This window comes from Choloepus didactylus, chromosome 18 (assembly GCF_015220235.1).
Source record: "Choloepus didactylus isolate mChoDid1 chromosome 18, mChoDid1.pri, whole genome shotgun sequence".
Lineage (NCBI taxonomy): Eukaryota > Metazoa > Chordata > Mammalia > Pilosa > Megalonychidae > Choloepus > Choloepus didactylus.
Genome location: NC_051324.1, coordinates 38,347,440 through 38,367,702, shown reverse-complemented (window position 1 = coordinate 38,367,702; position 20,263 = coordinate 38,347,440). Strand labels below are relative to the sequence as shown.

Sequence of the window (20,263 nt, the reverse complement as noted above, 5' to 3'; positions counted from 1 at the left end):
GTCATATTCCATGTTGCCAGGGAGATTCACTCCCCTGGGTGTCAGATCCCATGTAAGGGGGAAGGCAGTGATTTCACCCACCAAGCTGGCTTAGCTAGAGAGAGAGGGCCACATTTGAGCAACAAAGAGGCATTCGGGAGGAGGCTCTTAGGCACAGTTATAAGCAGATTTAGCCTCTCCTTTGCAGTAACAAGCTTCTTAAGGGCAAGTCTCGTGGTAGAGGGCTCAGCACCTCAGACTGCCAGTCCCCAGTGTCTGCGAGCACATCAGCAACCATCGAGGTGGGGAAGCCCAATACCCCTGCATTCTCCCCCAGCTCCTCAGGGGGGATCTGCATATTTTTTTCAATTTTTTTTTTTTCCTAATTACCTATTAACTATATCAAAAAATTAAAAAAAAAAAAAAAAAACATTTCAAACAAACCAAAACAAGGGAATTAGAACTAACGTAAAACAACTATTTTACTTCCAACATGTTCCTACTCTGCCCCAAGACGTGTCCAGTCATTTTAGAACATATTTGTCACTTCAGGAAGTAACCTCATACCTATTAGCAGTCACTTCCCTCTCTCTCTCTCTCACCACCCCCTAACCCACCCTTAGGCAACCACTAATCTCCCACTAATCTCTATAGATTTGCCTATTCTGGACATTCTGTATGAATGGAGTCATACAATACATGTTCTTTTGAGCCCGGCTGCTTTCATTTAGCATAATGTTTCCAGGGTTTATTCTTGTTGTGGCATGTGTCAGTACTTTATTCCTTTTTCTTGCCAAATAATTTTCCATTGTGTGGATATGCCATATTTTATTTATCCATTCATCAGTTGATGGGCATTTGAGTTGCTTCCACCTGAATCATGCTGCTGGAGGCATCTGCTTTCATGTTTGTGTGGAGGTATGTTTTCATTTCTCTCGGGTATATATCTGGGAGGGGAATTGCCGGGTCATGTGGGAACTCTATGGCTGGCATGCTGAGGAACTGCCAAGCTGTTTTCCATTTTACATCCTCACCTCAATGCACAAAGGTTCTAATTTCTCCACACCCGCACCAATACTTGTTATAGTCTATCTTTATTATTGTCATATTAGTGTGTAAAGTGGTATCATAATGTGGCTTTGATTTGCATTTCTCCATGACTAATGATGTTGAACATCTTTTTATGTGCTTATTGGCCATTTGTCTATCTTTTTTGGAGTAATGTTTAGTCAGAGTCTTTGCTAATTTTTAAATTGCATTATTTATCTTTTTATTATTGAATTGTAATATTTCTTTATATATTTTGGATACCAGTCCATTCTCAGACACAATGCTTTGAAAATATTTTCTCCCATTCTGGGGATTTTCTCACTTTCTTGATAATATCATTTACAGAACAGAAGTTTTTAATTTGATGAAGTCCAACGTATCTTTTGTTGTTGTTGCATGTTTCTTTAGTGGCATATCTGAGAACCCATTACCTAACCTGAGGTTACCAAGATTTATTCCTATGTTTTCTTCTAAGAGCTTTGTAATTTTAGCTCATACAAACAAAGCTCTTAACTCCTCCTTCCTCCTAACCCATTGGCCTCTCCTCATCTGTCCTAGGCAAAAACTTCCAGCCCCTCACTCTCACTCTTTCTAAACTAAACACTGAGAAAGAACTCTCTCTGAAAACCTGAGCCTGCCATGCTTTTGCATTTTTCTCCTTCTCCCTATTTCCTTCCAGTTCTGTTCCTTTTGTCTTTCCCATGACTAAATCTCAGCCCTTTCTGAGGCAACCTCTTGGCCCCCTTCTTTTGTTCAGCATCACAAAATAGCAAATGGGCTGATCCACTTGGATGGTTGGCAGTAGAGGATTACCATCTCATAGTTTAGTATCTTTTCTTTTGTCACTCTCACACATGCCTTAACCTGAATTAATCTTTACACAAACCTGGGAAGTTGGCCCCACTAATCCCAGTTTGTAAATGAGTAAATAGAAGTCTCAGGATGACAAGAGAAGGATTTCTAGATAAAGGATCCCATCTTAAATGAAGGCCCAAGAAGCTGCAGAGCCAGAATTTGAACTTAGGACCTCCAACACCCAGCTTGGTGTTCTGGCACAAAACGGTGCCTCAAACATGAGGCTGCCATATGCCACTCTTTAATTGCAAGACCCTAAATGGCACTCAAAGGTTGCATTTATAAACACCATACATACAAACAGGCGTTTAAGATGCCATCACTTTCAGTTCTGCTCAGTGACTGTTTGCTGAACACCTACTACCTGCTGGGCACGGAATGTGAGCTCACTCGCCTTTGAAGCAGCCAAGTGGAAAATGGAAAGGAAACGGCTAAGCCCACATGTGCCTCTTTCATCTTTGCACCTCAATCTCTGGAGGAATTGCCAAGGAGTTGCCCAATAAATCTCCACCCAAGGACAGCCACTCTAGACTGGCACATGTTGTACATTAGGAACCATTCCCATGGCTGGCTTCTCATGGCATTGCAGGGATTATTAAACGGATCAGATCAGACCAGGAGGCAAAGTCTTGGGTATGGAATAAAACCAAATCCCAGGTCCAAATCTGTGCTTCCTGCAGCCATGCAAGGCCCACCCAGGCTGCACAACTCTGACTAGCCATGCCATCTCCCAGAGTGGCTTCTCTCTGGCTCTCGGTGTCAGTTAAGTAGAAAAGATAAGACTGGAGTTGTGGCAGCCAGGCCTGGCTGGGTGTTTGGCTTTCCTGCACCTCGGCCATCTCGCTACTCACCAAGCATCCATCTTCAACAAACAAAGGACTTGGAATCCAAGGGGGGCTCCCTGGGCAGCCCCGGGGTTTTGTGAGATGGAGCCGTGTCTCTAAGTCCTGCAGCAGCCCTCTGACTGCTGGGAACACTCAGAGGTGCAAGCAGAACGCTGCAGCTTTTACACAACCTTTGAGAACTATGGCTATTGTCAGGGAGAAAACCATCTGTTATTTCATCTTCTATTTGACATAGGATTTCAAAGTAAGCGAGCAGTTGGGCTGCTTAACTTTTTTGTTCACAATCAGGAAGAGAAGGGTTGGGATGAGAAACTCTATCTTCCAAACCTGCAAAAAAGCTGTCTTTTCTTGGTACCATGCACAGTCCCTAAGTGGGGGCTTTTTAATCTATCATGGATTTCCCCTGTCCTCCAGGAAATAACTCCATTCAACTGAGGTTTGGCCTAACCAGGAATCCTGACTGTGCACACGGATCTCAGAAGTTTCTCAGAAAAGGCCCAGCTCTCAAACCTCCTTGCTGACTTGGGGAAGCAGGCCAGGGAATGAGAGCAGGGAGGAGAAAAGAACTCAAGGACCAGCCCCTGCTGCTACATGGTGGGCAGGGCAGAGTCCTTGGGCTAAAAATGAAAGCAAAGATGCACCACCCTTGTGTCCTCATCTCCTGTGGCTCACCCACCCACAGCCTCACCTGGATCATCCCAAGGTGTTCTATGTCTAATGCAAGGTAACCAAACATCCCAGTTTGCCCAGGACTGAATGGGCTTCTGGCATTTAGGACTTTGTTTGAAAACCAGGGCAAGTTGGTTGCATCTCTAAGAGTGGCTGCCCATCTTAAGGACTTAGGGCTTGCAAAGTCTTCCTGGCATCCTTGAGACCATCTCAAGCCTCTGACATCAAGGGCAAAAACTGGGTATCAGACAGGTGGGAGAGTAGAGCAAGTGAAGGTCACCCTGCCCTTCTCCTCAATCCCCAGCTCCAAATCCATGCTTCCCACAGTGATGGGATGGCCACCCATGCTGCACAACTCTGACCGTCCCTGCTGACCCCCAGAGCTCTCTTCTTTCTGGCCCTGGATAGCAATTGGATGAGCAGAAAAGATTAGACTGGAATTGCAACAACTGGGGTTGGTTGCCTCCCCAGCAGCCAGCCTCTTTAATAGAAAATGGTTTGATTCAGATGTTAGACAACTGAGCAGTCCAGTCCCAGGGAATGAGTTGTGCAGTCATCTTGTCCTTTGTTCATGATTGGTTTAAGACGGGCAGGTGACCCAGGTCTTGTCAAAGAGATATAAAGGAAAGTCTGCTGAGGAATTCTTGTTAAAAGTCAATTAATTTTAAAAGTGACTTGCGTAGAAAGGTTTATCACTTTCCTGTTCTGGAAGTTATCGAGTAAGGATGTGATTTTGGAGCTCCTGCAGCCATAATGTGACCACAGGGGAGAGGAGGGCAAGAGGATCACAGGGAGGCCAACCCAGGGCCCTATTGCTGCTGAGTCACTCAACCAACTGCCTACTTCAGATGTCTTATTTTACAAGAAAAATAAACTTGCCTTAAACAAGTCAGCAGAATGGATATTCTGTGGCTTGCAGCTGAAAGAGGAGGGGAAGACCGTAAGAGAGGACACTTAGACTTTGACTGTCCCCAGGTAAGGCACTGTCTAACACAACCTGGACAGATGTACTCTTGAGCTCTCCAAGACAGGAAATCCACATGCCCCCTTTCTCTTCCTCCAGCACTTCTTCATCCTTACTCCAGGACATATAGCCCAAAGCTGCAGGGCCTTAAGGCCACCCTCAAGGAACCTTCCAGCAAAGGGAGCCCAGCCTATCATTCTCACTTCTTTCCCTTGGAATGGGGTGATGATCAAGAGAGGGAGCTCCGGAGTTCCCCTGAACTCCTAAACAAGTTACTTGGTCTCTGTATGCCTCAGCTTCCTCGTCTGTAATGGAGAATAATAGTGCCTGGCTCACAGGATTATAAGAATGAAATGTCAAGTGCTTACCACAGCATCTGACACTGTTTTGGTTCCCCAAGACCACCCTCAAGACAATGATTCACTAGAAGGACTCAGAACTCAGAAAAACTGTTATATTCACAGTTACAGTTTATTACAGCTGAAGAATACAGCTGAAGATTGGCAAACTTAAAAGGCAAATGAGGCAGAGTTCGGGAGAGACCAGGCACAGGCTTCCAGTTGTCCTCTCCTGTGGAGTCTGACAGACAGCACTGCGCTCTCCCCACAGTGGTGTGAATCAACATGCACAGGGCATTGCCAGCAAGAGAAATTTACCCAGGACTTGGAGTTTTTATTGGGGGTGGTCATGTAGGCATGGTGCACCCACATCGCTGAACTTAGTCTCCAGCCCCTCCAGAGGTCAAACTGATACCGTGTGGACCGAGGTCCTCACCATATGTCACACTGTTAGCAGAAACTAAAACTATGTGGCACGGCCCAAGGCCGCAGGAAACCAAGACACTCTTATCAGGCAAGATATTCCGAGGGCTAAGAGGTTATCTCCCAGGAGGGGCCACGGGCTGGACTTTTCTTTGGAATATGCAGTATTTGAACACCCCAGACCCGTCTGGGGTCAACCGTTTCCTGCACAGACCCTTTACTGCACAAGCACCCAATGTTATTTTTGTTCCTTATGTGGGGCTGAAATCTGCCGGCCTGTAGCACCCATCCTCTATCACTAACACTACCCTTCGAACTTACATAGCATCAGTCTAACCCAGCCCTTCATTGTTGGGAAGGAACCCTTGTCTCCCATTCCCCTTATTTCATTATGGAGGGACCCACACTCAAGTAGCATTCCTGGGCTCTCCTTACTCCTCCCAAGGAAAGGGGAATGACTTTCTGATTGGCGGGTTTGGGAGAAAGCTCAGCTCTTGCATGGCTCACTCCTGCTCCCTTGAGCTGGTCCTCTACAGAGAGGCCCTTTCTCTTTCACACCAGCAGCCCCTCAAGAGAGGCCTGTCCACCTCTGCCAGTGCCTGTGCCCAGAGCCTGCGTCTGACTCAGGGATGAGGCCTCGGTAGCCTGTGCGGCTGGCAGTCCCTAGCCCACCATGTGTCAGGTAGCTTTATCACAATGAAGGTGACGTTTTGTCTCCATTCTGCCTGGTTCCTGTATCTATTGCTCAAGCAGTTCCTAATGCAGAGAGGGAAGAGAGAAGTGACACTGATCAGCCCTTCCAGAGTTCAGAAGGCCATGCCTGGGCCTCCTCCTCCAAACGTCCTTCCATCATGCCTCGCTTTGCAGGCTTCCCTAACCTGTCTCCACCCTCTGAGCACACTCTAGGCTAAACCCCTCTTCAGATGTCAGGCCCAGAATGGTACACAGAGGACTCCAGACACGGTTCCACAGGCACCCATCACACGGCGCCAGCTCTTAATCTTCCTGGGAGGTCATTCAGCAGTGGCATCGTGAGCTGAACTTGCAGCTGGCTGCAAGGATTTCCTTTTCCGTATGAATTAGTGCTAGATCCAGTTTCCCCAGCATAGGGCAGTTGATGTTTTGTTCTTTTAAACCTCTTCTTATAGTTGGCCAATCAAATTCTGCTTCCCAGATACATTTGTAAACACATGCTCAGATACCTCCTACAAGAGTTAAAGATATTGGAATCTCTCCCACAAAGCAATCTGTTCTCCTAGAACTCACCTCACCAATTTCAAGTAGAAACCTACCTTCAGAGGGCTTTCCGTGAGGATTAAATGCATTTAAATGGCCAAGCATGGTATCTGGAATATACTATAGTCTCAATAATTATTACCTACCAGTATTAGTAGTAATGTCACTATTACTGGTGTGACCATTATTATCACCATTTCAGCCAAACTGCCCAAAGTCAGAGTCAGAATGTAGCCCTTGAGGGTGGATGGTTGACGGATGGATACTGCAATTAACTATGGGTCAAGATGAAGTGAAGCTTGGGGGTGCCAGATGTTCAAAGCAAGTCTGGGGAGACTTCATAAAAGAAAGAGGGAGGAGGATAGGGCTGAAACAGAAGATCAGAGGGCATGGAATAAGCTATAGGTCCCAAGCTAGGAAGACTAACTCGACTCTGGCCTCCAGGCTGCCTGCTTCTCCTGTCTGGGGGACAATCCCTGCTGCATGGCGGTGTTTGGGGGAGCCAGGGAGAGGAGATGCAATTCTATGAATCAGAGAGGCTCAATGGAAATAAAAGGTAAAGGGACAGCTAATGAATCAAAAAGTCTCCTGTGTGACAGTCTCAGCCCTCCGGAGGGACAGGCCCATGAGCAGCCTGAGTATAAAGTGTGGCTCCATTAAAACCAGGAGGGATGGCAGGATGGTGGGCAAATGAGCTCGTGACCTGGACTTGAACCATGGTCCTTTCACTTCCTAGCATGGAGACCTTGGGTAAAGGACCCCCTTCCTGAGGTTCAGTGGGGATTACCACTCCCCTCTGAAGGTGCCTGTGAGAGTGAATGAGATGATGTACATAAATTACCTGCTCAACGGCCAGACCCTGTCCCGTGGGTCAGACTGTGACAATCGGTTTCACTACTTTGCATCCCCATCTTGTAGGTGTCACATCATCTGCCCCAACACTCAGATAATCCAACCCATCAGAATCCCAATAAGTCCATCAATCCGATTGGCAAGCCTGCAGACTAGGTGGGGAGGAAGTAGAGGTGGGCACGGACAGCAGGGAAAGGGGGATGGCAGTCGAACAGTGAAAGCAGGCAGAGAGGCCCAAAGAGCCAGGAGAAGCACTGCAAAAGCGGAGCAACCTGGGTGCATTTCACGCGTTGACAAACGACCCGACCCAGCTCGGCGGACCGTGCATAAAGGAAAACATCATGAGCCTCCAGTCATTAAAAGAAAGGTAAATTCTGTTCAACACAATCAGTTTAAGAAGATTAAAAAAAAAAAGAAATCACACATTTCAGCAATATTAGCATTACAAAAAGGAAAGCTGCTAAAGGTGGGGTCTGAAAGACTTAGTGCTGGATGCCTTCTTCCTCCATGATGCTGGATAAGTGAAGTTTCACCGAAAGAACATGCTGGGCCTTTTCGCCTCTCAACAAGGTGTTATTTGGGTAGAAGCAAAGTGCTGGAAATGGGGGAGGGAAGCGAGTGAGTGGGGGCTTAGGATTTATCCTTCTGTTTAAAAGCTTGTGCTCGGCCCTTGGCTGGAGCAGCCCAGGAGGTTCAGTTTGCCTGGAACTTCTTGGGGATGCCCAGCGCCTCGCGGCCCCTGCCCAGAAGCAGGCCCTCCAGCTGCTGGCAGTGCTCCCGGAGCTGCTTCTCGCGGGGCAGCAGGAAGGTTAAGACCTTGTTGCGCACGATGCCCCGGTCCTCCTCCTCCCTCAGCCGCTGTTTCACGCGGGCTGCCTGCTCCTCCTGCTGGGCCAGGGCCTCGTTCATCTCGCAGAAGGCGTCCTCCAGGGAGTGGATGGCCTGCAACGCCTCCTTCTTGAAGTCCTCCAGCTCCCGCTGCAACCCGGCCACCTTCTGCTGCAGCATCTCCACGTCGGCCGGCGGCGGGAGGCAGGGGCGCCACGACGGGGGGAGGGAAAAGTCTCCAGACTGGAGGCCACTCTCCACCATGTTCTTCCCTTGTAGGGTATTCACCTTCATGAAGATGGAGCCAGCCTGGTAGAGTGGATCCATGGTCTTCCTTTCCCAGTTGGCAAAGGCCAGGGAGTTGTTTTGGTCAGAGTCACAATCAGTTGGAGTGGAGAGAACCCATCCATTGTGACATCAGAGCTCCTTCAGCCAACCAGGAGGAAAGCCACATCCATTCATTTGCATATTGTAGCCACTTTGGTTGGTCACCTGGGGCTCTGACCACTCATCTACCCAAGATGTGGATCCTCATCATCTCATCACCCCTTCCAGAAACAGAAGCTCTATCACCCCTTTAACCTGAGGGAGAAACTGAAGCCCAGAACAGGGAAGTAAATGGAGCAGAGCAAGGCAGACCAGCTGGGCTCTCTGGCTGCTAAGACTGAGTGGTCTCCCACACTGGCAAGGGGCCTGGGTGGTCTCGGAAAGGTCTCCGGGCTTCAAAAGCAAGGACGTTGTTAGAGATGATGTCTAACCTCCCTTCTAGCTCTAAAATGGTAAAGGAGCAATTTCTGATAATCTTAGAAGTTGCCAGATATGTACTTAGGTTTTGATGTATAGTCCGGCGCAGTGGCTGATTTGGTATGTGCAGGGTAAAAATAGGTCCTGGTTCACTGATTCAGTATTTTCTGGGCGCTCTGAGGAACATGTGTGAGCAAGAGTGCATGGTCCCCCACTCTCTGCCCTCCCAGAACATATCAGAATTGTTGATAGAGATGAGAAAAAATATACACAAGGGTGAATGTCTCACTTTTTACCTGATTCCTTTAACAAAAGAAAAGTTTTCTAGCTAACCTGTGTTTGGATGGGTCAGGAACAATCCTTTATCTTGCAGATCTCGATCTCTTGCCCAGACGTCTCTCCTGGGGCCCCAAGTCTAAATATTTCCTCCAGCTATGTCCCTCCAATGCATTCCGTCCAAAGTTGAACTGGCCGGCTTTTTGCTTTCACTGGTTCCCATTCCGATGTTGTCTCTCAGGTTAGTGACACAATCATGGGACAGCACCCACATCAGTCACCCACGTGAGAAACCTGGGATCAACCCAGACCCCTCTCCATCAAAGCGGCTCTGAGTCCTGTAGGACCTACCACATCTGAAGGCTCTAGCACCAGACCACCAGGGGTGGGGTCCTAGCCCCCTCACTTACAAGCTGTGTCTCCTGAGGCAGATTGCCTCACCTCCCTGACCTCAGTTTCCTTATCTGTTAAGTAGGGACACTAATTCAATGGTGTGCATACAAACCAGTTCTCTGGAGAGGAAAAAAGGCTGTGGTTTGTAGCTATCCAGATTTCCAGGGTGCACAGACTCCCGCTGAAGCTGCTTTCACGATACCAACAGGATGGCACTGACAGCGCTGGGAAGACGGGCCCACAATCAGCTCTCCTGAGCCTGGGCCAGCCGCCTCCAGCCAGGGCTCTCGTTGGGGTCAGCTGCCTTCTCCACGATGCATGTTGTCCTACCCTCAGTAGAGGGACTGGTGGTAGGCACCAGAGAGGGCATTTTTCAGGGAGGTCCGTGGCTAAACTAAGGGGGAGTTTTGAAGTGCATGATGGAGAAAGCAGGTGCAATTATTGAGACAGAGTGTTTGGCGGAAAGAGCACTGTCCTAGGAGTCGGGGGACCTGGAGTCTGGAATTCCTGTGTGACCCCAAATCAGTCACCTCCCCTCTCTGAGCCTATTCTCTCTGCTGTAACATGAGAAGATGGGGGTGGGGCAGTGTCTCTGAGGTTTCTGATGTTCTAAAATCCACACAACCCTTCCTTTAAACCTCTCCTGGGGCACTTACTGTATTGTATTCTGCCTCTTTTTGCGACTGGGTCCTTGTCCTAGGTCCCTGATGGCACAGTAACTCCATGAGGGCAGAGCTGTGCGTTTCTCACCCTTGTGTACCCCCAGTGTCCCTCCTGGCCCTGCACATAATGGCACTCCAATAACTAGATGAAATTTGAGTTGATTTTCATAGGCGGCTGTCAAGTCCCGTGGCTCCTCTAGCTTTCCCTCTGACTTGATGACACCTACTGGTCTGAGCAGAAACAGCAGCCCCTTTAGTCCCCTACCTGGGAGCTATATCGGCATTTGGGAAATGACATGAACAGCATGTGGTCTCATGGTATATTTAATTAGGGGTGGGCGTGTGGGTGTGTGGGGCCCACAGTGGGTTCTCAGTATTTTTTGAATCAGTGAAAGGAAAAGTGTCTCTCTCTGTTTCTGTCTTCCTGTCTCTTTGTGGCTTTGAGCGTTTTTCTGTTTCTGCCTCCTTTCTTTCTGTCTCCGCCTCCCTGCTCCCCCAACCCCTATCTTCTCTCTCTCTCTCTCTCTCTCTCTCTCTCTCTCTCTGATTCTCTTCTTCTTGGTCTCCTTCTCCCACAGGGAACAGTGGTTGTCATAACCAGAGCTATGAAAGAAAAGTAGCGAAACTTAAAATGGAATCAGAATTTCTCGATTTCCCTGGTGCTTTTCAATGAGAAGGCTTCTGCGCCAGTGGTTGGCGTCTCCTCGGCACCAGGGAGGACGGTGGGAAGAGCCTTGGTTTCCACGTGAGCCACAGGGGAGCCCGAGAGCCAGTGAGTGTTGGTAGCGGTGGGAGGCCAGGCCTGGTGGCCGCTGAGCCTTCAGGGTGTCCTCAGCAGCGGCTGCACAAAGCACGTGTGCTCTGCATGACCTCCTCCTGGAAGTTTTATAGTCAAGCCTGAGCCTTCGGCACAGAATTTCCTTCAATATATCCTAGGAAATATGAAGGCAAATCGATTTGTTTCCTTGAAGGTGTCAGGGGCAGGGAATTGTATCATCCCTTGGCAAGGCATCTCCAGGCCTTGAACTCCACTGTCAGGAGGGTTTGCCCGTCCCTGGTCTGTTTCGGTGCTTCCCAGGCTCCCTGGGCCTCCGAATGACGAGCATATGGGAGATGCAGGGGTGTCAGCCTGATTGGGATGGGGCTCAGTAGTGGGCACATCTTGATCGTTCCTCGGATTGGGCAGCACTCCCTGGGGCTCTGCCCACCTCTTCTGGATGGCAACCACACAGACCAGCTCCCCCGCTCCCAGTCCTCTTTCCTGCACCCCACCCATGCCTTCACTCTGCACAGGAACTAAACCTTCATCCTTTTGTCCCTGGCCCAAGAAAAGGGATGTGGAGGTGTTCCTTCTTCATGCCCCTTTTTAAAGGTGAAGACTCAGAAGCTCCTTACATCCCAGCAGTTACAACTGCATTCTCCTGTCTATTTCCAAACCAGTCACTGGCTAGGGAGTGGCCTTACCCCACCAACTTGGACCAGTCACAAGTCCCTTTCCTGGTCTGGGGCTACGACTGGGGCTGGGATGGGGTCAGGGGCTGGGTGGAGCGGGGGCAGGCCGGCCTCCCCAAGCACAGGCCTCCCAGTACCAGAACCAAACTGGGGTTCTGTTCCCAAACAAGAAAGAGGGAAGATGGGTAATCAACAGTGTACACAAGTAACTGTAGTATTATAAGAGAAGACACAGTGAAAGGACCATGCTAATCCTTTAAAAAATGTACTTCTCTATCAGTTTTCAGGCAAAGAAGGGCAACAGTCTTCAGGGGTCCCTCAAATCTACCTCTCCCCACTCTAAAGAAAAAAAGTACTGAAAAGCCCAGAATTCGGAGCAATTGCTCACAAACGCCAATGAGCATGTGATTTGACGTTTCTAGAGGAGCGAGAGCAGCTGCTGGTCTCGTTTCCCAGAATCCCCTGGGCCTGAGCCTTAGTTTGGGAGCCGTGCTGGCTGGGTGAGAGTGCTACACGGCCCTTGTTCTCCCAGATGTGCTCCTCCACCAGCAACGGCAATCTTCATGCCCTGAATCTTAAAATCCTGGCCCACAAAGAGACTTCCATCCATCCATCCATCCATCCATCCATCCTTCCATGCATCCACTATGCATTCACTTATTCAATGACATTCATTCTGAACCTGCCCTGTGTCAGATGCTGAGCTAGACAACAGGGAATTCAAGACAGCAAAAGGATAGAGGGGACCCCCCTCCCCACCTCTCCACCCAACTCTCAAGCAGCTTCTATTTCAAAGGAAGGAGACAGACAGTAAAGTAAAGCAATCAACTGTTAGGATGATTTGGGCTGGTGCGGAGTGCTCTGAAGGAAATATGACAAGGAAGTAGAGAGCACCTGGAGGCAGGAGGGGGCTGAGGGTGGGCCTTTGGGAGGCGGGGGCATTTGAGCTGAGATAGGAAGGTTGAGGAGACCTGGGCAGAGTGCTCCTGAGGGAACAGCCTGGAGGCAAGAATGGGTTTCAGGAGGAGGCGAGGGGCGAGAGGCGCGGGGCTGGGTCGTGCAGGGCCTCGAGCCCGCGCGCAGGAGTGGGAGCACATCCCCAGCGCAGGCGAGGGCTGTCCAGGGCTGCCCCAGCTGCGGGCGGTTTCCCCTCTGCACTCATGGTCCAGTCCGGGAAATGGGGACAAGGCTGGGCCCGGAGCGTGGGGACTAGGATCAAGAACCAAGCTCAGAGCTGTTCACCGTGATTAATTAACCCAGTGCCAGGGCCCCAAGACATAGTGCTAAAAATACCTGCTTCCCTCCGAGATGCAGCTGCCACCCAGCCACTTCTACCCACTGCCATTTGTCATAATTTGACACTGATAAGGAGTGTCCACCAGGCTGTGTGTCTGCAAAGAATCGGACCCACCTGCAGCCCACCAGCCAGCTGGTCCTCGGAAACCGTCCTTGGGGATTTCCTACCTTAGCTCTTCTCCCATCCCTGAGCCCCCCTTATGCACCCCTCGGTGTGCCTGCCACCTGCCCACCCCCCACTGAGGCCTCCTCCCCTCCTGGAGCCCGAGTCAGCTTCCTCGGGAGGTGGGAGCCAAAGCATTCTCAGGAGCACAGGAGCATCGTCGGGTGCCATGTTTCACACCACCACAGCCCTGCAACTCAGACTAGAGCCATCTATCAGAGGCCCTGCCAGACCAGGGCGGCACTTTAATTAAAATATGTAAAACATCCTGGTGGGAGTGGATCTGAAGACACAGGAGCGGTCTGTGGACACAGCAGAGCAGGCAGGCCCAGCAGGCGGAGCTGGCCCTTCTCCAGCCTGGGAGGGAAAGCAGGCTGGGAGAGCGTGATGTGACATGCACCATCCACCCACTCCACCCAGCACAGAACTTAGCTGCGGGCAAGAACGTCTGCACGAAGGAGAGCCACACCAAGTCCGTGGCCCAGCACGGTGACCACAGAGCATGCTGGAAGGGCTTGGCAGCACCCTAGTTGCCAGTCTTGGAGGGTGAAATTTTCTGTCCTCTCTCTCAACACTAACTTTTCTAAATGATCCCTGTGAAGCAGATCCCTGTATATTTATATAAATTCTTTAACAAGTCCATTTCCATTTTCCAGTCTAAGGAGCTTCCCAAGTTGACTCGTTATTCAGTCTTTTCTTTCTTGTTGAGTGGAAGAGTGGTAGAAGCTGCACTGTTTGGGGCAGGGAGAGCAAACTTTTTGCACAAGGATCAAATCAGGAAAAAGTGTTTATCTGCCAAATCTTTCAATCCCAACTATTTTTTTAAATCAGGAAATGCAATATCTGTAAATTGTCTTGAGCATCATTTTTTCCCATCATTGAATGATTCATGAGTTTTACTGAAATGGCAGAATCTACACAAATACTGTGTGCTGCAGACTGCAACAGAGATTGTTGGGAGTGTTTAGGAATTTGGGACTGGGGAGGTAAACTGGACTCCAAGCCCAGCCGAGACCAGGATCCTGTCCCAGGGAAGAAAGCAGTAGGGGTTCTCCTGGGAAGCAAGTCTCTGGGGGAGATAGAGCTGCAGGAAGGGGTAGGGGTGCCGAGTATTGTGGAATGACTGGCTCTGCTTCCTACCCCCAGCCCTCCCGAGGAGAGCAGGGTGGGGAGGGGAGCCCACCAGCTCTAAAGTAACCATGCTCTAAGACAAGCTGCGGCCGCCTGCAACCAGGGGAAACTTCCTCGGAGCAGAGCGAGAGCCACTGCCTTCATGTCGGGGTGTCAAGCTGAATTATTTGAGCTTAAAAGCCAAATCCCCTCCTTCCTGGGTTACTTAACTGTCTGCCGGGCTAGGCTGGGGGATTGCTGGTGACAGACACCAGGGCCTGCCTGGCTGCTCCAGACAGAGAAGCTTTGATCACCTGGAAAACTCCAGACACCAGGGCTCCTAATGATGAGTAATGAGCTAAAACCATCGGAAAGTTACCCAGCCGCCATGCTGTGGGAACACTCTGCTTCCCACGGAGGGCGAGGCAGGGAGCAAATAAAACCTGGGCCGGGGAAAGGGAGTGCAGCCACCCAGCAGTGTCCAGGGGAAGAGTCAGACCCCCAAGTCCCACTCCTGCCCCACCCAGAGTCCTGCCCACACACTGACAAGCTGGGGAGGGCTCCCGGCTTCCAGGCTCTTGGCTGTTACAGGCTTGGTTTGGGGTCTAGTGGCTGGAGTTTCTCTTTATATTCAAGAGCGCAGCCTCTCCATTCATTCGTTCATTCATTCATGTCTTCTACACACATTGATTGAATGACTAAGGTGAGCCAGGCCTGGCGCTAGATGCTCAGGATAGAAGTCAGCTAAGATGGAGTTGGTCTCCTAAGAGGCTCTCTACTCGGAAGACAGTCCAAGTTCAGCATCATAAGGCTCTGTGGTGTGGGTCATGGCAGAGGTGGCTACAGGGCACCAACACAGTCCAGAATAGGAGGACCCTGAATTAGACTGTCCCTTGTGGCTGTGGGGACAAGAAGAGGGCTGGGGGTGGAATCTGAAGACCCAAGTCCCTCTAGGTTTGGGGTTCAATATGATCCTGCAGTGTTTCCCAGTCTTGAGTCACTCCGCATCGCTTCATCGCAGTTTCCGTTAGCTGGGAATATGTCAACCTTGAATCCACCATTTTGTTATCATGGAAGCTTAAGCTCAGTGATTCTCCAACTTTGGCATGCATTAGAAACTCCTTGAGACAGTGCTTAAAAATCACTTTTAAGGTCTGGGTCTCATGCCTCAGAGATTTTCATTTGGAAGTTCTTGGGAAACTAGAATTAGGGAACCAACTATCCCTGTTTGCCCAGGGTTGAGGGAGCTCCCAGGATGTGGGACTCTCTGTTTTAAAATGGAACAGACCCAGACAAACAAGGATGAGTTGGTTACCCTAGCTGGGACACACACTGTTAATCCCTGCCCAATAACATCCTTGCCTCCCTGGGTAATAGAATCTCAATTTTGATCAGGCAGTGACATGCTCGGGGAAGGTCAGCCCTCCACAGCCCTAGATGGCAAACCTTGATACAAGCAGTAATCCCACTCCATGTTGCTCTGGATTTATTTAGAGTAGACCTGTTACTCAGTTCTGCCACTGAGTTGTAAAAGGAAGACTTATGGAAAGGATATTGGACCTGATTTAAAAGAGAGTGAGACAAAGAGAGAAAGAAGGCCTGCCTCTTCTTCTATCTTGTACACAGTTGTGTGAGACCATGATGGCTGGAGCTGGGACAGCCATTCTGCAATCATGAGGCAACAAGCATAAAGATGAAAATCCAACTCTGCTAAGAAAGAACAAGTAGAAAGATAAAAAGAACCTCTTTCTTTGATAACAGCACTGATTTAGTACACCAACCCAAACAATCTACCTCCAATCTAACTAACGTGACAGTTAAATGTCTTTCTTGCTTAAACCGTTGTCATCTAGTTTTCTGTACTTGCAGCCAAGCATCACAACCGTTACAAAAGGCTTAGAAATTGGAATTTTTGACAAGATCCTCAATGTCGTTCTGATGCCCTCCACTGATATAACTAATCAAGTGATTCTCAAAGTGTGTTCCTAGGACCAGCAGCACAGCATCACCGAGGAATTCATTAGAAATGCAAATTCTCAGGCCCCACCCAGATCCTTGGAATCAGAAACTCCTGAAGGAGAGTGTGGCTCAGCAATCTCTTTTTAACAAACCCTTCAGATGATTCTGACGCTCACTGAAGTTTAAGAATCACTGAGCTAATCAATACCTGAGACTCTGACTAATACCAGACCCCCAAAGCAACTGGATGGACCATCTAAACTTAACCCATGTCACAACTGCTTCTTATCACCTGAAAGATAATGTCGTATGTCCTCTCACCTGTGACTTTTGTCCTCCTCCACAGTCCCTTCCCTAGATATTGTTGAAGTTTGGGCCGGATTTCCTGGCCTGTGTTACATGTGGTGGCAGGGAGTGAGGGGAGTTCTTTGCAGTCAGGCCTGGTCAGGGGGAGGGACCTCGGTCAGCCCGCTGGTTCAGAAGGGAGAGTGGATGTCCATGGCCCTGACTCAGGAATCTGGGGTGGGGGCTTTCAGGCCCAGCCTGTGTGCTCACCCATCAGGCCTCAGCATGGTGCAGGCGCCAGCCTGGGAGGGGAAGAGGAGGGAGGCCCCCCAGCCCGGGCAGCCCTGCCTGCTCCCTCCCAGGGAAGCTCGGCTTCAGCGGAGCCCCCCACTTCTCAACATAATGTGTCCCTCAAAAGCCCGATGAGAGTCCAACAGGCAGAAACTGAACAATACACATCATGTTACAAGAGGGCTCATTCTCAGCTAAAAAAGAAGTAATTATGAAATCCCTAATCATACCTTCCCTTTGGGATACCTTTTTCAATAGTAATTTGCAGCATGTCATGGATGCTCATAAGTTTTATTTTTTTTCACAATTGAGTACACAGTCAAATGATTATCCAGTGAGCATCACATCATTCTCATGGTAAATCCTATCACTAACTGGGTGCTGTCCATGTGCCAGGCACTGTGTTGAGGGTTTTGCGTTCATTTTCCCTTTGAAGCCGGGCAGCCGTCTCCCAGGCATGCCAGCTAAGGCTCATCTTTGTCTCCATTGAGTCAGGTTTATGAGTCCTATGCTGGTAGCTCCATGTTTTCCAGCTTCCATTCATATTTATCAAATAAGGCCAAAACGCAATAAAATATTTAAATACTTGCACCACTTCTGCTCTGTGGTCCAAACTGGCAACACTGCTGGCACTAACCTGGTGGCCAGCAGGCCCCCCTGTGACAGCTGAGAGTGCTGTTCATTTGGTTCTCAAAAACAAATTCAGCACTTTTCAGATAAGAAACTGAAAATTGTCCCAAAGTGGAGTAAAGCAAAATCCTTCCCTGCCTTTCCCAGAGTGTCCCTGGCTCCTGCTGCCATCAGTCTGGTGTTAGGCTCACCTCTTGGAGGGTTGCCCCTCAGCCACCCCTGTGTCAAGGCTGTCACACAATGGGGAATGCATCCTGGGAAGAGCTGGATCTCCTGGTGTCAGGTCTCTCTCGCACATACAGTGAGACACATTCCAGCTCACACGTCATCACTGTCCTGGACGTTGCCTTGGTTGATCCAAGTTGTGTTTAACAGTTTTCTCGGCCATCATTGTTTGGTCATTGTTACAACAGAGGCCTAGATGCCAAAATGGTCCCCCTCGGCAGGACAACTGCATGGCACTGATACTGAAGACGTGAAAGTCAGGGTGAGCGGTTAAACCAGAAAAGGTCAATAATCATAAAGAAACATTAATGGCTGCCTTAAGACCCTCTTATTAAAGGCGACAACTTGGAGTCTCAGCCTGGAGAACGATGCAAAGACTTGACTGCTGAGCCTGAGGTTGTGCTGGCAGCAAAGCCGTTGGAGCCCAGCAGGCTGACCCACCACCTCCTCTGTGTCATCTGGCAGCCAAGTGGGTGCTTGTCTCAGGCACCCCCACCCCCTCTGGTGTCTGTGCTGGGGACATCTCGGCGGCTCCCTGCCAGCCACAGAGACGCTGCTTTGCCATAAGCCCAGCAACTCCAACCCCACCCGAGGCTCTGTACACACCTGGGGAACGTGTGTGGAAAGTAAGAGCGGGAAGAAAGGAAGGAGCAAGAGAAGGGAGGCGGGAGGGAATGACCGGGCTGGCTCTGAACGCCTCTTTCCCTTGACTAGTGGCACACAGGTTGGGGAGGGGTTAAGATGATCTCGCGGGTTTGGAGTGAAAGGTCAGGGGAAGCTGGCCCAGGCTCCAGAGGGAATTGTTTTTCAGACAGCGTTCTGGGTGTAAGTAGAAGGCAGGTCTGAGAGCGATTGCCAAACCCCACAGGCTGGAAGCCAGGGTGCCTGGAACCCTCCCCCGCTCCTGCCACCCTCAGAGCCGCAAAGCCTTAGGAATCAATCTCCCTCTGCTGGGTGTTCCGTCCTGTTGGAGCAGCTCCCTCTTCTCTCTCTCTCTTCTTGTAGGGGAAGGTCGGGGTTCACATCAAATGTCATTAATCATCTCCCGGGGGCCGGGTGCTTATTGGACAGTCCTATTAATCAGGCCTATCACACGCACAGCCTGGCTGGGCCGCCATTGTCCTGTTCCTCACCTATCATAGAGAGATTAGATTATCAGTGACAACTGAGACACCCTTTGAGTCACAGGGAAGCCAGAGAATGAGGTTGCTTTTATTTTTTTATTTATCCTCCTGATTGGAGGATGAGCTGTTTCTTGTCTTGTCACACGGCATCCTTTTCTTCAAAGAATCAGCTTTAAGAATCCAATTTGTCAAACTGGACAATCATTGGCAAATCCATAAAATAAAATGAAATAAAATAAACCCTACCTCAGCGACTTTATCAAAAAGGTAAAATAAAGCAGAAGGTTTTAAATGGGGCCCAAAAGGATTAGAAAATAAGTTGTGTTTGACCACAATCTCTGAAAAGCAGAGATTTTTTTTGTAAAAAGGAGCAGGCAGAGATGTGTCCAAAAGGGATTCTGGAGACACGTCCAGCTGGTGTCCATTCATTTCCCGGAGAGCCATCCCTCTTCCAGAGCAGAGCCAAATTGAGAACTGGTGCTAAAGAAGAATGCCGTGTCCTCCAAGCTTGCCCCAAGCTTTCTGCCAACCAGTGGCGGCGGCAACAATGACAAACAAAAAATAAACAAAAACCTAGGGCAGAGCAGCACAAAGAACCCACTTCTCCCACCCACTTCTGTGACAGTACCAGACAGTCAGTCAACAACTCCTGAGTCAGCCCAAAATGGCCACTGTGGGGAATTTATGAGGGCAGTGGGCGCTTTCCAGCCCTTCAGAAGTGTAGAGCCAAGCTGAGCACAAGAAACACCCAAATCAAGTTCCATGGGACGGGGCCTTGGTGACATGGCATCCCGGGGCCACAAACCCAGATGCCCTGAGGGGCCCAGAAGTGATGTGAACAAGGGCAGCCGGCGTGAGCTTGAGCCCATGTGGAGTGTCCAGGACCCCAGCAAGGAGCCCGCAGGCCCTGCCCAAAGGGGCAGCCACAGCCCACCCCCCACTCACTGATGCCGTGTGGGAAGAAGAGCCCAAATCTGTCGTATCCTCCAGTTTTTCAAGAGATGCTAGAGACCTAGGTTTTTTGTGGCCATTCCCTACGTTAAACCTTGGCAATTTATTCTAATTAAATGAAACCTTTGGGTGGGACCAATTCGGCCCCCAGGCTTGGGGTTTGTGACATTGATGTAATCCACCTGCTTCAGTGCAGCTGAGACGGTGAGGCCCAGAGAGGCTGGTAAATGCAGAGGTCACACAGCTGGTTAGAGGCAGAGCCGGATCAAGAGCCTGGTTCTCCAGACCCTTAGCCTGCTGCTTGCTCCTCCAGGCTGTGAATATGTATGTGTACCTTGATGTTTCACATATATGAACAATCGGCAGGTACAGTCACTCAAGGGCACAAAAGTGGTAAGAACCAATGTCCCATACCTTTGCCGTGAAATCAGAGAAGGGACTGAATTAGACGTCTAAGTCCCAGGTGGCTGTGGCTGTACCCTTGACACCGTATTCATTTACTTTTTCTACCTGACAAACTAGCCCTGAGTGATTCTCTGTGTGTGGGCTATGGAGGTCTGGGGCAGGGTTAGGGTGAGGAGGGGTGTGGAGCCTTCCACTTACAGATTGAGGCTGCATGCTCTGTGTGAGTGCATTGTCCACACAGGCAAAAATCTCAGGCTC

General features: G+C 49.7%; 1 protein-coding gene across 1 annotated transcript; it reads right to left on the bottom strand.

The window, feature by feature from the left end:
- Positions 1–7,904: 7,904 nt before the first annotated feature.
- CCDC182 (coiled-coil domain containing 182) lies at positions 7,905–8,366 on the bottom strand. Its single transcript, XM_037808288.1, has one exon. It carries the CDS (start codon positions 8,364–8,366, stop codon positions 7,905–7,907), a length of 462 nt encoding a protein of 153 aa, XP_037664216.1.
- Positions 8,367–20,263: the final 11,897 nt, after the last annotated feature.

What these genes read in the sequence shown, in the direction of transcription:
- CCDC182 (XM_037808288.1), bottom strand. Translation starts at nt 8,366, where the DNA reads ATGGATCCACTCTACCAGGCTGGCTCCATCTTCATGAAGGTGAATACC.